At 44.0% G+C, this 16544-nt stretch overlaps 1 protein-coding gene across 1 annotated transcript in view; it reads right to left on the bottom strand.

Annotated features, from left to right (window-relative positions):
* Positions 1-16310, bottom strand: part of UBR7 (ubiquitin protein ligase E3 component n-recognin 7) — a 77218-nt gene extending 60908 nt beyond the window's left edge. Inside the window, exons 1-5 of the mRNA XM_078660086.1 lie at positions 15770-16310; positions 10525-10658; positions 10297-10357; positions 8793-8888; positions 8220-8273 (exon numbers count right to left, since the gene is read on the bottom strand). Of these exons, the coding sequence (XP_078516212.1) occupies positions 8220-8273; positions 8793-8888; positions 10297-10357; positions 10525-10658; positions 15770-15922 (498 nt within the window). The 5' untranslated portion in view covers positions 15923-16310. The remainder of the gene's footprint in view (positions 1-8219; positions 8274-8792; positions 8889-10296; positions 10358-10524; positions 10659-15769) is intronic.
* Between the last annotated feature and the right edge of the window lie 234 nt (positions 16311-16544).

The raw sequence follows: 16544 nt of genomic DNA, 5'->3' as shown, positions 1-16544 counted from the left end.
GAAACAGGGGGTGACGATAGCATGAGGGTGACGCGACATAATATTGGGTGCAATATAAACTTCAGTAGCATGATCGGATAGCAGTCATGTTCTAATAGAATGTCAGTAAGCAATCAGATAAGCGAAAAATAAAAGACGATACGGAGTCTTACATACAATTACGATAAAAATCAGGAGAACTTATACTATAAGTATCTAAAAGTTACAGGGAGCAAGGGGAAGGGGCCTCGATACAAAGTAGGCTAACATGAGTAGTCCAATAATAGATATTTAGTGAGTAGCATAACAGGATCGACTGACCATCATGTACTTGTGGTAAACAAGAGGAATAAACAAATCTAGATCATGCAAAATATGACATTATTTGACATTAGACAATCATGAAACCAGTAATATCCAAGCGGCACGAAAGTCAATGAGGAACAGACATTAAAGTTCAGGTGAACTTAGCCATGAGGATGGCTTTCACCTCTTTCTTAAAGAAGGCCGTGGAGGAGATAAGCCTGGTTTCGGGAGGGAGTGCGTTCCAGATCCTCGGCGCCATTCCTGAGAAGGAGCGTTTGTATGTTTTTTCCTTCCGGAATCTGCGAGGTTTCAATAGTACGTTTTTTGAACTTCTATTGGATCTCGACCCTCCTGATATAGTTAGCTTTTGAGTGAGGTAGTTAGGTGCCTTGTGGTGTACAGCCGCGTGTGTCATCAAAGCGATTTTCAGTTGTATTCTGGCTTCAAAAGGCAGCCATTTCAGAGATTTCAAGTCAGGGGTTATATGAGAGTGTTTTCTTGAGCCCGTGATGAGTCTCGCGGCAGCGTTCAAGGAGGCTCTTAGGGGTGCAGTTGTTGCTAAAGGGAGGCCACTGAGGGTCACAATTCCATAGTCAATGCGGGGGATGACTAGGGCTTGAACTGCATTTTGGAAGTCTTTGGCTGGGAGGAAGGGTTTCAACTTTCTCAATGTGTTGATTTGGAAATTAGCTCCTTTCGTTGCTCTACTAATGTGCTGTTGCATGTTGAGCTTTGCGTCCAGTGTGACACCTAAGGATTTCGCGGAGTCCACGATGGTGGGCCGAACATTGAGTGCAGTTAAGTTGTTGAGCCAAAGTTGGATGGTGGTAGATTTTGCAGGGGGTGCTATCAGAAGGAACTCAGTTTTCAGAGCATTTAGTTTGAGGTGGTTGTCGGCCAACCACGATTGGGTCTTTGTGAGAGTGTAATTCAGGAGTTTGATATCATCCGGGGATTGTACCTTTAGGTAGAGTTGAGTGTCATCGGCATACATATGGAATTGTACATTGGATGCTTGGAGCAAGGAGGCAAGTGGTTCCATGATGAGGTTGAACAGTGTGGGTGAGAGGGAGGATCCTTGTGGAACGCCTAAGTCGACTGGCACAGGCGAGGACAACACATTGTTAATCTTGAACTTCTGAGTCCGGTTATGTAGAAAGGACGTGAACCATTTGAGAACAGTCCCGGATAAACCCATTCTAGTGTTTAGCAGCTCAAGGAGGTTCACATGTTTGACCGTGTCAAAAGCTGAGGAAAGGTCAAGGAGGATGAGGAGGCATGACTCATTGCGATCAAGCATTTGGTGGGCGTCATCAATTATGTGAGTCATGGCCGTTTCCGTGCTGTGTTTCGCTCGAAAGCCTGAGGTGTTGAGGAGATCAAACTTGTCAATGTGTTCTGTAAGTTGAAGCTGTACACATTTTTCCAGCAGTTTGGCCAAGGTGGGGATGTTTGTGATGGGACAGTAATTGTTTAGGTCAGACGGGTCAGCTGTGGGTTTCTTGAGAATGGGCGTGACTTGCCCCACCTTGAGTGAGTCCGGGATGAGACCTTGTTGAAGGGAGCTGTTAATGATTTTGGTCCAGAGTGGGAGGAGCATGGCGGTGAAGTCTTTTACCGCGTTAGCAGGCAGGGGGTCTGTGAGGTGATTAGAGGGTTTCAGGGTACCGAGCAGTTTAAGTATTGCATCTTCTGAGTAGATGTCAAAGGAAGCCCACGATGCGTTGTTTTTTGGCTGGGCGTTAGACATTCTGATGTGCACAGGGTGTTGGCTTACATCATTGAGGAGATCATTCCTTATGTTGTCGGTCTTTTGCTTGAAGAAGGTGGAAAAGTCTTCACTGTGTGGGATATCGCTTGTTGGGTTGTTTGGTTGTAAGGGTTGCGGCTTTGTTTGACTCTTGACTAGTTCGAACAATTTCCTTGGTCTGTTTTTCGCTTGGTCAAGCTGGAGGCGAAAGAAGTCAGATTTCGCACGCTTAATTTTCCTAAAATAGGCATTTCTCTTGTTCTTAAGCTTTTTGCGATGTAGTGATGAGGGATCCGATCTCCAAATGCGCTCTGCCGATCGCATAGCTCGCCTGTCTTCGTTGAGTCTGCCGTCATACCAGGGGTTCGAACTCTTGGTGGAGACTCTTTAGTTGCAGTGGGGCTGCTTCGTTGATTATAGAGGTCATGGAGTCGAGGTAGAGGTTTGTCAGAGTTTGAACATCAGAGACGCCAGTAGGTGGAAGGAGGAGCCTGTAAGTGTGGGGCGGTAGGGAGTTAGGGTTGAGATTCTTCATGTCCCTTTTCCAGATCTTGCATTTGGTGGGTTGAGCCGGGGAGGGTTTGATTTTTTCATTGATAAAGAAGGTGATGATGTGGTGATCTGACCAATCACAGGGTTGGATTGACCCCAGTTGGGTAGAGTCCTCTTTGGCGATGATAAGGTCGAGTATCGAACCTTTATCATGTGTTGGGCTGTTGCATATTTGGGTGAGGTCAAGCGCATTAAGGAAAGATTTAAGACTATTCACCACTGTGTCTTTCTGATCGTTCCAATGGAGATTAAAGTCACCCAGGTAGGAAGCGAAAACTGTTAAACACTATATGGTCGATCACTATCAGCTCACACAGAGCTCATCGTTTGGAACAATGGGCAATTGTGTCCCTAGAGGTGAGGAGTGGAGCCAGGGAAGCATCTACCTCAGCTAGTCGGGCTGAAATTAGCTTGCTCATTAGGGAATACCTGCAACACAAAGTGACGCAGGATGCTGCAAATCACGACTGGTTTGCAAAGGGAATTGTACATCGAAGTCAGACCTCTTTTATAAGAACGTTTGAAAGAGGAGTTAAAAAGGGTATCAGCCTTTAAGGAGCTAGAAAACACTACAGGTCTACCATGAGGACAAATTAACATTATTTTTAACATGAGCCTGCACAACAAATGAGTACGTTTTGCAAACTCCGAGACAGAGTTTAAGAAAAGGAAGACAAATCAAAGAGATTACTGGCAAGGCGTCGAAGGGCCAAAAATAAATTATATCTGGTAATTATATCTGGTTAAAAGGGTCCACGTGTGAGGTTTGTTATATGAAGACCACCACAAGATATCATCCTACAGTGCCTTCCAATTATAACAGATTCACAGGATAACAGACAATATAGTTCCTTCGGGGACACAGGCGCAGCAATGCTGCCAATGATTAGTGTTGACAGAATGTTGATTTACAAGCAGAAAAAAGTTAAAACGGTAGGAGATTCTTAAAGAGCAAGCACCCTATTTAACATACACTCAATCAATCAATACATTTATAGAGCGCGCTACTCACCCGTGAGGGTCTCAAGCCTTGAAGAGGGGGAGGGGGGGCGGGGGTGGGGAGGGGACCCCGCTACTGCTCGAAAAGCCAGGTCTTGAGGTGTTTCCTGAAGGTGAGATGGTCCTGGGTCATTCGTAGGTGTGCGGGGAGGGAGTTCCATGTCTTGGCTGCCAGGTAGGAGAATGATCTTCCTCCGGCGGTGGTTCTGTGAATCCGTGGGACGGTGGCGAGGGCGAGGCTGGCGGAGCGGTGCTGGCGGGTGGGAGTGTATAACGAGAGGCGGTTGTTGAGGTATTCGGGGCCCATGTCGTGGAGCACTTTGTGTGCGTGGGTGAGGAGCCTGAATGTGATCCTCTTGCTGATGGGGAGCCAGTGCAGGTTTCTCAGGTGGGCGGATATGTGGCTGTGGCGAGGGATGTCGAGGATGAGTCATGCGGAGGCGTTCTGTATGCGTTGTAGTCTTTTCTGAAGTTGGAGGTGGTTCCTGCGTATAGGGCGTTTCCGTAGTCCAGTCGGCTGGTGACGAGGGCCTGGGTGACCATCTTTCTGGTTACGGTGGGGATCCAACGGAAGATCTTTCGGAGCGTGCACAGGGTGTTGAAACATGATAACGAGATGGCGTTGACTTGCTTGGTCATCGTGAGGGAGGATTCCAGGATGAATCCCAGGTTGCGTGCGTGGTCCGAGGGTGTCGGTGCGGAGCCCAGTGCTGAGGGCCACCAGGAGTCGTCCCAGGAGGAAGGGGATTGTCCGAGGATGAGGACTTCCGTTTTGTCTGAGTTCAGCTTCAGGCGGCTGAGCTTCATCCATTCTGCGATGTCTTTCATTCCTTCCTGTAGGTTTGGTTTTGGCGGTGACTGGGGCTTTGGTGAGGGAGAGTATCAGCTGGGTGTCATCGGCATAGGAGATGATGTTGATGCTGTGTTTGGGTGCAATGACGGCAAGGGGGCTCATGTAGATGTTGAAGAGGGTTGGGCTTAACGAGGAGCCTTGGGGTACGCCGCAGATGATCTCAGTGGCTTCTGAGCGGAAGGGAGGGAGGCGGACTCTCTGGGTTCTGTCGGAGAGGAACGAGGTGATCCAGTCCAGGGCCTTTCCTTGGATCCCTGTGTTGAAGAGACGGGTTTTTGGGGTACGATGGCATACGGTGTCGAAGGCTGCCGAGAGGTCCAGGAGGATGAGGGCGGTTGTTTCTCCGTTGTCCATCAGGGTCCTGAGGTCATCGGTGGCTGCGATGAGGGCAGTCTCGGTGCTGTGGTTGGCTCGGAATCCGGTGTCCATCAGGGTCCTGAGGTCATCGGTGGCTGCGATGAGGGCAGTCTCAGTGCTGTGGTTGGCTCGGAATCCGGAATGGAACGGATCGAGCGAGTTGTTGGTCTCGAGGAAAGCAGTAAGCTGTTTATTGACGGTCTTCTCGATGACTTTGGCCGGGAAGGGGAGCAGAGAGATAAGACCTCTTGAGGTCTTTGGGGTTCGCTGTGGGTTTCTTCAGAAGGGCGTTGATTTCTGCATGCTTCCAGCTCTCGGGGAAGGCGGCTGACGTGAACGAGTTGTTTATGATGTTCCGGAGATGGGGTGCGATGATGGTGTCGGCTTTGTTGAAGATATGATGGGGGCATGGGTACGAGGGGGAGCCGGAGTGGATGGAGTTCATGATGTTGGAGGTGTCTTCAGTGCTGATGGGGGTCCAGGCGCTGAGGGTGGTGGTGGTGGTCGTTGGTTCTGTGACTGGAGGCGGGATCTGGGGTCCGAAGCGGTTGTGGATGTCTGCGATCTTTCGGTGAAAGAACGTGGCGAGGGAGTTGCAGAGTTCTTGTGACGGTGTGATGTCGTTGCTGGCGCTACACAGTAAAATGTACACTAATGTCCTCACCAAAAGATTTGATTCCCTGCTGCGAGTTAATCAATAGGACAGACTAAATCAAGCTTTGTAAAGGCAAGCAGACCTTTGGTCATATTAATCACCGGGCTCACCTTTTGGAGAGGGTTGCTAATACAAAGGAAAGGTGGTGATCTTACTAAATGGAGAGAAGACACTAATGTGGTCATTCTTATCGAGGGGAATGTCATGCTTTGGCCTCAGAGGAATATTACCTTTAAACGATAATGACTTCTCAAACACCAAAATATGACCGTGAACTGAACAGGGTCTGCTAAAGGCAATTTTCCTCATTTAGAGTGAAGGTTGTCAGCAGTGCTCTTCGTTCTTAGTTAAGACCATAGAACTAGCAGTGGTTTTGGGCAAAGGCCACAATAGAAACTGTAACAGATATTGCTCTAAAGTACATGTAAACCATTCGTCATTTGCCGACAATGTAGTGTCCTCCTTCAGTCACTTCGATTAATTTGTAGTAGAGTGCTGAGCTTATTTGAGGCCACAGAAGTTAGGTCCTTTTTTAAATGCAACGCCTAGTTCACAGTCTCACAAGGACAGAGCTTAAGGTACTAACGCATGCACAACGTGTCCTACATCTGTGTAGGAGGACAGAGTTAAGACACGCTGAAAATTGCTCTGCATCCACATGACTCACGCCAGTGAATGCGCTACATAAAGACTGGATTCGTTAGCGAGATCTTCCAAAATTCTATACTCCGAGTGTAGTCCTTTAACTCGCTCGTATAGTTAAAACCCATGTACTGATTGACGCCTTTAAAACATTCAGCGACAAGCAATTGAACACTAGAGTGAACATTCTACTACTTAATACTTTTAACGAACCTGCTTTGTATCAAGACTGGACTTGTTCCTATTCGCTCATTTGACCGCTGCAAAGGGTCTTTTTATGTGACTGTACGTCCTGAAGATGGTCTGATGGACAATTACGCCACAACGAACCGAAAACGTCAACTTTCGCATCTATTTCCCAACCATTTATTGTATTTATGTAACAGTCTTCTGTATTTTCGGATCTGTTACTTTTTTGATCATTTTGTAATAGATGTATACATTCATGAGTTGCAGGTAGATTTGTACATCCTCTTTCATGGGGTTTTGTTATATTGACTATATCTGATTGTACCCCCTTGAATTTTATCTATATAAAAGTTTTTTTAAGATATTTCCATGTTTTTGATGTCATCTTTTCATTCATTGAGCGTTTATGTTTCTAAAAATGTGATGTATGCATTGATTGTTCAAGTGTTCAAGACCAATAGGGGTTGAACATCCAAGTAACTACGTGTACATTATACTAAAGTAAGATTCTTTAAATAAAATCCCTTGTAGGCACTTTTTACTCCTTATTGATTTGATTGCCCAAGCCTCCAAGAGAGTATTGGGTTTCTCCATTTTCTTATTCTGAGCTTATTTGAGGCCAAATAAATTATATCCTTTTTTAAATGTAACGCCTAGTTCACAGTGTCACAAGGACAGAGCTTAAGGTACTAACACTTGCACCAGTTGTCCTACATCTGTGTAGGGGGAGAGTGAAGACACGCTGAACTATGTATTTCAACAATTAACACTACTGCGAACTTTGTATTTTCCCTTTAAAAGGGGGTTTGATAACAAAGATTTCACAAGTAATGGACAAGTTTGGCAGATCGCCATAGGGAGTCAACAAAGCAGGCAATAACGGACTAGTACCTCACGCTGGCCAGGCAGAAGCGTAATGTGCTACTGCTCTTCTACCACAACTGAATATAAAAGCTCATAATTCCCCACAGTACTGCCTTGTGTTCTTCATGTCATGGATAACTCACACATGGGCTCTTTCAACCAGATATAGTTAATTATTCTTGGCCCTTAGCCTCCTTGCCAGTGATTACTTTGCTTGGTCTTCTTTTTCTTAAATGAGTCAGGGGAATGCTGAGGGTATGTAGACAACGATTGGTCTTGCACATTTGCTGGTGTGCCTAGTCTACGGCTAATCGACTATTTTAGGACTGAACTGAGGCAGATGTAAATTGGTAAATCAATTATGATCGGTCAATCTAACTAAACCCAAGAATTACAACTAAAAAAATTGCACCAATGATGTGTATTTGAAATTCTGTGACACATGCCATAGCATACAGTCTTACACTGAATCCAAAATGGGTGATACTTTCCAAACATGTAGCAACTGTTGGCATTTTACATATCCGAAGTTGGAAAAAAATAATAAACAAGGAGATTGTGCCCTTAGAGGCTCATTTTCTGAAAACTGTTTTACGTACGGTTCCTAAATGTGTATGCATGATGCATACAGATTTAATGCAACAGACTGAAGATTCACTGCTTGCTTTCCAATTAGAAAAGGGTGGAGGATGGTGTGTTGGGAGACATCAAGGGAAATGTGAGGTTTTATCTCAGTAATTGGCTTACCTGAGCACATTTGGTAAAAAGTGGGTTTGCACTGCCATTGTTAGATTCAGACATGTTATGTTTTTACACGCATGCATATTAAAATATAAAAACAAGGTAACCAGCACAAGGCATAGCCTAGTGTATTGACGGAACACAAAACAGTACATTAAGAAAAAGTAAAACTTGTTCAGCTGTTTTTTGCTTTCAGGCAGTCAGAATAGCAGTCGTTTTCAACATTGTTTTTAGAACAGTTAGCTGCTTTAAAATGGTCCCAGAACAAACTTTTAGTTGTATGCGCTACACCCATCAAATCAAACATACGAGTTGGCCACTGTTATATTTACCCTTTCATGGAACCAGTCTTCACAAACCACGCACTGGATCATCTCATCTGGGGACTGCAGGAGCAAAGAAGAATCAAAATATCATTTAACTATAGACCCTGTATGGAGTCTGCAGTGAGCATTCTAATTTGTCAACAGTTGAACTGGATTTATGAAAAGCTTTAATGAAAATTAAATAGGTCTTGCTATGAAATTCAGATACCAATGCACAAAAACTTGAATATCAGAGCTCCGACAGTTTTGAGAGCATCTCTAATCTTGTGATTTATGCAAAGGGTGGGGGGAAAGGGGGGACACACATAAAAGTTGAACTATTGCATGTAGCTGAATATGCAACTTTTAAAATGACAGTGTGGTCGTACTTTACATCCCCAAAAATAAATAAATCACTAATCTATTCAGAGCATCCCCACTTCATTATTCCAGCTTCAGAATTCAAGTAAGCAAAGAAAGTGCATATCAGATACGGGTTGAACTTGTTAATATGTAACAAGTGAAAGATATTCACTATCCTCTATGTTAAGAAAAAGTACCAGGCAAATCAATCTAGTTTGAGCTGTACGAGAATCTTACCTCATCTTCTGGATCTGGATATGGTCTCTTGCAAATACAATACAGACCAAAGAAGTTGTCGTCATATTTATTGAGTATATTTACTTTGTCTTTGTCCTAGAAAACAAAAACGTATGTATAGAACAGCAATCGAGGCTGATGTTTCCAAGCTACCATACAAGTGGAATTTTTACTGCACCAGAGGTGGTTATACTGTATTACAAACGTGATCTACTGCATAATTACACACATTTTGAAATTTCAAGTCACACATGGAAAAAATCATTCTTCCTAAAATGGGTTTTGCACCTACTTTAAAAGAACGGGCTCCATCTCAGACTAGGAGATCACGTTTAGGCAATCATAATTTACTACCTTTAAATAAGCTATTCAACGTAGCATTGATGTGGAGAGGATCAAATCTACTTTTATCAAAGAAATGGAACTAGGTACTCGTTTTTATCTATTGCTGTTACTGGGCACTTGGGTATGTTCCAAACAGGAATAATCAACCACTGCTGCTGTGTTAACCAGACTGCTCCAAATCAGTGTACCATGGGCTACACAACTATTTTAACCAACAAATTATCTTGACTTTAGTTGTTAACCTGCTTTCATAAAATAATCTATAATTCAAACACGCCTCCAGAGTGATAGGCCCTAGGTAAACAGGTGGTATTTAAGATGCTTTCCAGATAGTTACATCCAGGAATAGCAAAGACATAACCTTAGGGTATACACTCAATTCTTAAAGCTGCAACGTCTAGTGCCAGTATGATGCAGCACTAGGGAGGACAGCGGTTGATGCCAACACATATCTAATAATCTTTTCCGACTTGAAACCAACAACTGCAAGACAGGAGTTAGTCATTGCCCTGAGTGAGAATTTTGGGTAGGAAAGAAATTTCAGGTGCTAATGCTCTAACCAGTCTACCAGCCATACTTAACCTAGCCAGCAAATTTTACAATTTAACCGGTATGTCTGCTTGATCTGTGGGTGAAGAGTGAAGAACAAACTGTCATGTGCAAGGTTGGGTCTGAATATTCTTCTAAGAAGAAAGTCAAGTGTAGGTGTTTTAAACTCTACTATGCTCCGGAAGACCCGCCAACATCGGTGTGCTACCTGCACAGGGCAGATGACATCAATGGATTATCGAAGTGGGGGGAGGGGAGCGGGGCAAGGGAGCCTCTGGTGCTCCCCTGGATGTGGGCCCCTGCAGAGGCTAAAAAGGAGTCTATTCAGTGCAAGTCTGGAACGCAGCTCCCACAAGCAGCAGGTATCTGGTGGGATATCGCACTCTACCCGCCACCTCTGTATTCAGATGGGCTGGGGGCAAATGGCTGGAAAGGAATGAATCTGACAAAGACATTCTCTGACACCAACTTACTTTCAAACACTTAAAGAAATTGGACTTAGGGGGGCGGAAAATCCTAAGAAGCTAATCGGTTCAATTGTACTATATAAAGTAGTGCGAATGCCTCAAGAGGATTGCAGAGTGTGCACAAAATGAAACAAAGTACTCACTGAATATAGCTTGCACTGCACATTATTAAACTTTGTGTTCCCACAGTCGCAGCGGAAGTTCCTGTTTGGAGAGAAAAACAAATTAAAAAATAAATACAAAATAAGGCTTATGAACAAGTTGGGCAGCAGATATCGATCTACATGATAGTATAGTTGTTCCTGCTCAAACACGAATGAGACGCGAGTCAACAAAACAAGGATAATCCATCCCAATTATAGAAAGCTTACCTTTTGGTATACAGCTCAAGCAGGTCATGTCCTTCGTGACACTTGTAACTGCAAGCTAAACAAATTCCAGCTGCTTCTCCTCCCTTTGGTGTGCAAGTACTGCAGGCATACAAAGCTTGACGCTTTATATAACCCTACAAATACAAAATTGGAGAATGGTTTGTTGGTAACATACACAAACTGTACTTCTAGAGTAACAGACTAGAGGCTTGAATAGATTAGGGATTGAAAAATCAAATCTGTACTTCACTATACATTATAATGGATCACCATCTCCATGAGCCTCAAAGCCCTAATTAGCTAACATACAGTGTGATAGACTTGAGTCAAATACCAGCATTAAGCACTACGGGATTTAAAAATAAATACATTTTTTTTAAAGCAGAAGTTGATATAAGAATATCAAAAGGTAATTTGTGCAAGGACAGCCGCCCAACTTTCCGTTTACAATGCACTATAATAATGAAACCCACAAAGTGGAAAATGGCTGAACCAAATAATAACATAGATGTTACTTAAGTTTTTGCTTTGAAGATAATAAAAACAAGACATTACAGGAACAAGCTAGTAAACTGCCTCGCTGGACATTTGTGGTATTTTTCAAATTACACTGATAGTAGGTAAGATTTGTCTGCATCTCCTTAGAGTACCACCCTCAATACTCAATGAATAACCTTACCAAGTAAGGCGAGACCTCCATGGCCCCCAGATAGATACCCATATACACACACACACACACACATGCTGCTCTCGACCCTAAAGCACACAGCAACTAGAGATCAGCACAATCTACAGGTTTCAACAGTGGCCTATTGTACATCAAACGTTACTCACCATAAAATCTATTATGTCAACAGATGCTGTCAAGGATACCATTAACAAAAGAAACCCTCTCTAGTGTAGCGTGGTAAAATTGATGGACTCGTCCCTATAGAATTTACATATCATGGGAATTAGAAAATGTTGAATGAAAAATGAATCCCTGTTCACCATCGAATGAAATGAAGCAAGTTTTGTTAACACAAAGTCTAATAACTTGTCCACCGCAGCAACCTCCATATTAATCCAAATCAGGGATGTGGAATTCCTATAGCCCAACCCCCAGGACATATTGTTTGGGGTCAAGGGCAACTAGGTTTAATGTGTATTTTGTCCTTACGACAAGTAGGCCCAGCCCCCTGCAGCACAAACCCTTTGGCTGCCAGTTTGCAGTACCACATTAAGGATCAGGGAAGAGTACTGCCTGTAGTTAAGTTAATATTTGTGTGCATGTGTTAATACGGTTTAAACTTGTATTTATGGTTCATTAATTGAAAGCCTTTATTATTAGGGTGAGCGTTTTAAGTAAATGTACGTTCTGACTGCACTGACAGTGGTTCCAGTATGAAAATGTGTACACACGGTTTCAAAGTTTAGCAACATGAGGCTATGCATGATGCTCACAGAATGCTCTCTGATTAGATGCAAATATTTGCAGAAGCTTGAAAGCAAGTTTAATGTTTCTTTGCTTTCAATATAAAACGTTCTTAAAAAAATGAAAGTAGGGAAAAAAACATTTTGCTAAGCTACTGTAAAATTTCAGGTACCATTTCTTTGCAGCATCATTTAGTAAAATGTGTTGATGCATGCCAGTATTTCCCAAAAATATTCATATTGGAAAATGTGTGTAACTAGTTTCAATAAGATTATGAGAAACAAAAATAAACAAGCCTTGGCAAAGCCAGAAGGTCTGACATTGGTGGTCAACTTTTTAGTTTTGGTAATGCGTGACTTGTTTTGGCATGGCTTTTATAAAACCTTATTGATGTGAGAGCTGCTGGGCCCTCACCATTATAACAAACATTGGCAAACGCAAACATTGTTTTTGGTCTCAAAAAGCAAACACTGCAGAAAGAACCTGGAGGTACAATCCCTCCACCGGGATCAACTCCTAGAAGCCCGCAGGTCTTACAAAATACACAATAAAAATAAAAAGACAGCTTTCTTCCGCTCGGCTCTAGACAATGCGAAAAATCGACCCAAAGAGCTCTTCAATATCATCCGGAACCAAACGTCAAAACCTATGACATCCTCAATACTAGCATCCAAAGAATGCTGCGACAACTTCGCCAACTTTTTCAATGAGAAAACTGCCAGGATAGATCTCTCGCTTGGCTTAAAGCTCTCCACCTCCACCGTGAACTTAGCGTCCAATAATCATGAGAGTGAAGCCTTGATGCCCACAAAATACTGGTCCTTCATCCCCATCCAGGAAGAAGAGATAGTAAAATTAATCTCCAATGCTAAATCCTCATCACATGCCTTCGATCAGCTTCCCACGCACCTGGTCAAAGACCTGAAGCTTGCCCTAGCCCAGTATGGTGCACGATCATTAACAGCTCTCTGAGCTCTGGAAGCGTTCCAGACTGCCTCAAAGTAGGCCAAGTCACTCCTCTGTGGAAAAAGCAGGGGCTAGACACTGAAGACCTGAACAACTTCAGACCCGTCTCGAATCTACCCCTCCTTTCCAAAATCCTGGAAAGATGTGTACTCCCTCTGCTGACCCAATACCCCGACAATATCAATCTCCTTGACCCTCATCAATCCGGCTTCAGAAAAGGCTGTAGCACCGAAACCACAATCCTCAATGTCAGAGATGACATCCTCAAATCACTGGACTCTGATCACTGCTGCCTTCTCATCCTTTTAGATCTATCGGCCGCGTTCGATACAGTTGAACACAAATTGCTCATCAAGGCCCTGCAAGAAAGGGCTGGCCTTCAGGAGACGGTCCTACACTGGTTCTCTTCCTTTCTCCCCAACCGTTCACAAAAAATCTAAATTAAAAACTTTGAGTCCGACCTCCACTCCGTCATCAGAAGTGTCCCCCAAGGATCTGTACTTTCCCCGCAGCTTTTCAACATTTACATGGAACCCCCTCACCTCTCTACTCAGGAAATCCAACATCCTTTTTCACTTATATGCTGATGATACGCAACTTTATCTGGAAACCACTTCCATTGATGACATCAAAAGACTTAAAACGCTCAAGGAGGTGCAACTTTGGCTCACAAACAGTCACTTGAAACTCAACCAAGAGAAAACAGAAGTGTTCCTCATCTCCAACAAAAACGACAACCCCCAAATTGAAGAAAGGCTCAAAGCCATTGACGGCCTCAACGGCAACCTCACCCTGGCGGATTCAGTAAAATCGCTTGGCATCACCCTAGACTGGACATGAAACATCATATTCCAACATCATATTCCAAGATCGGCCAAAAGTGCCTTTCTCAACCTGAAACTACTTTACAAAATCAAACTCCCCCCCCGCCAAGGACCTTCAACAAGCAACCCAAGCTCTGGTACTCCCTAGAATGGACTATGGGATTGCAATCCTAACCAGGACAGCAGTATCACACCTCGACCCCCTGAAGACAACCTTCAACGCAGCAGTGAGGATGGTCACTGGAAACAGGAAATTCGAACATCACTCCCATCAGAGAACTTAAATGGCTCCCAATTGAGCTGCGAGCCAGCTTCAGAGCAGCCTGCCTCACACACAAAGCCCTGCACACAGGCAAACCTGAATACTTAGCCGCCAAACTCAAAAGGGCCAGCCAGTCCAGAAGCCTCAGGAGCTCCAACACCATGCTACTCATCCCGCTGAAAACACATAGGGAAAAAAAACGCAGCAAAAACATTAGCTGGAAACGCCCCTAATATCTGGAACTCCATTCCCCCCCACATCAGGATGACCCCCTCGTTTCCAAAATTCAAGACCTTACTGAAAGCCTTCTTCCTCGAACGATCACAAGGGATCAGCTAGCAGATGACTCCATCCCGAACCAAGAAACCCTTCATAACAGTGAATCCGCTCAGACTCGTTCGATTTGTTCTACCCCCTCCCCCTTCCCTTCTATGTGCGTTCGTTACCCAGCCACAACCCTCATGTTATTTCAATTATCTGTACGCTTTTTACTCTTAAATGTACATGTTAAGCGCTCTGATACCCGGGGTCCAGCTAGCGCTATATAAAACTCCTAAAATAAATAAATACATTACCTAGCTACTGGCACTGAACAAAACTAATTTGTGTACCAATATGCTCCTTGTGAAAGAGCAGAAAGCTGTCACTCACAGTGAAGCCAGCTGATTCAGAGAACTCTGAAAGAAGGTTTACGTCTGCCACTCCCAGGAGTAAATTTCCAACATTTCTCAGTATGGGAAAGATTAGAGAAGATTTGTTGAAAACACTTAAAACATGCAAGTTAGTAGGTTTGCACAGACTCAAAAGGGCATTACAACCCTGGAACTACTGCTTACCTCCATGCGGTGTCCTTCACCCTCCCCTCCTCATTATCTGTCTACTTCCCCAGCTCCTACCCCCCCTCCCCTGAATCTTTCCCCTTGCCTGCTTTTCCCCTTACGTATTTGTACTTATTGTTTACCTCGACCATACAAGTAACTATGTTCCATTCCCTAATAACAGTGTAACCTTTGTAACGATTTAACCTGTAACTATGATCTGATGCTCATGTATAGCGCCCTGATACCTCCGGGTCTAGCCAGCGCTATATAAAACCTTTAAAATAAAAATACATATTTCGTGAATATTCGAGGCAGCTCGTGCTGTTCTCCCTCATAGCAATCTTAACGCCAGCCAACCCTAAAGACTGTCCACGAGCCCATCCCATGATGCAAATGGGAGCAGGTCAGTCCTGTGGCTACAGCTACCGACAATGGGACGCGAGGAAGGAACCGGTTCGAATTTTGACTCAAAATCCTTTTATTAGGGGAAAATTACGTAATCGTCGTGCACTCAAAAATGCCCTATAAACTTATTCCATTGTAGAATTGTGTAATGCCCTGGGGCCAGGTTCGCGCGATTGAAAAAACCTGCAAAAATTACCCAAACAAATCCTATTAGTTAACCCCGGGGGATTCTGCATCCATGATAGCTATAGTACCAGCCTACAACATGTCTAATTGTTCCCTACGACATTCCTAAAAATATACAGTAGGTCTCTGCTCCCATACAATCCCTGGTTGTCCAGTTTAATTTTAGTCTCTGTGAACAGCGTACTAGGGTTATACTTTGTGGTCGCTCTATTCACAGAACTTTTGGTGTAACTCAATTGAATATCTGCCTTGAGAAACAGCCATCGGCACAGCATTTCTAGAAAACATGACAATTTACTAGCCTTTTACCAGCATCACCAGCATTTGAGAAAGACTGGAGTTTCTTGAAGACTCGAATTCTTCTTACCTGGGGGTAAGAGCACCGCTCCGGGTCGCTGCCACCCAGCACTGCGCACGCCTCTTCTTCCATGGCATCGTGCTCTTCCAGCACGTCCTCCAGGGACAGAACTTCATCCTCCAGGTCCAGTGCCCGCTTCTGCCCAGCCTGCTCTGCCGCCATACTTTCCAAGGCACTGTGCGCACTAGGCAGACAGCAGGACCACAGAGCGGGAGAGTAAGCCCAATGCAAGCACAAAGCAGGGGGCACAGATTAGATTCAGGAGAATTAGCAACAGTCGAAGAAACTCTCGTCAACCCGATACCAACTGGAAGCCAGAGAAACGCTTTGATTATTAGTAGCAATTCATTTTTTTTGATGATTTCGACCTGAAGCACATGTTTTATTAGGCAATAATATTTACACCACCCTAAACGCAATGGTATGCGCCACATGCGTAATTCCCGCGCTGAGCATTGTTAAGGACGTAAAAACGCGGCAATTACATAAGGAGCAGATTGGCTAAAGCGTCGACACGGTAAACATTCATAAGCGTAGGGCAGTGCTCCGTGAAAGCTAAAACTGTGAGAATCACTTATTCCGTTCTTTGGACAGTGTGGACGCCATGTTGGATTGTTAAAGTCAGAATAAGAGAGGGTGAGAATGTACTCGACACGACGCGTAATTGTACGTATAGCACAGATTTTCCCCGAATTCCACAGGCAAAACATAACATTATTCTTATCACTAAACCCAAGGTATAATTTTGCCTAGTTGCCTGGAAACCAAGTATAAGCAGGATAAT

This window comes from Lissotriton helveticus, chromosome 9, assembly GCF_964261635.1.
Source record: "Lissotriton helveticus chromosome 9, aLisHel1.1, whole genome shotgun sequence".
NCBI classification, from domain to species: domain Eukaryota; kingdom Metazoa; phylum Chordata; class Amphibia; order Caudata; family Salamandridae; genus Lissotriton; species Lissotriton helveticus.
Note: the sequence above shows the minus strand (reverse complement) of the source record. Positions and strands in the feature narration are given on the sequence as shown.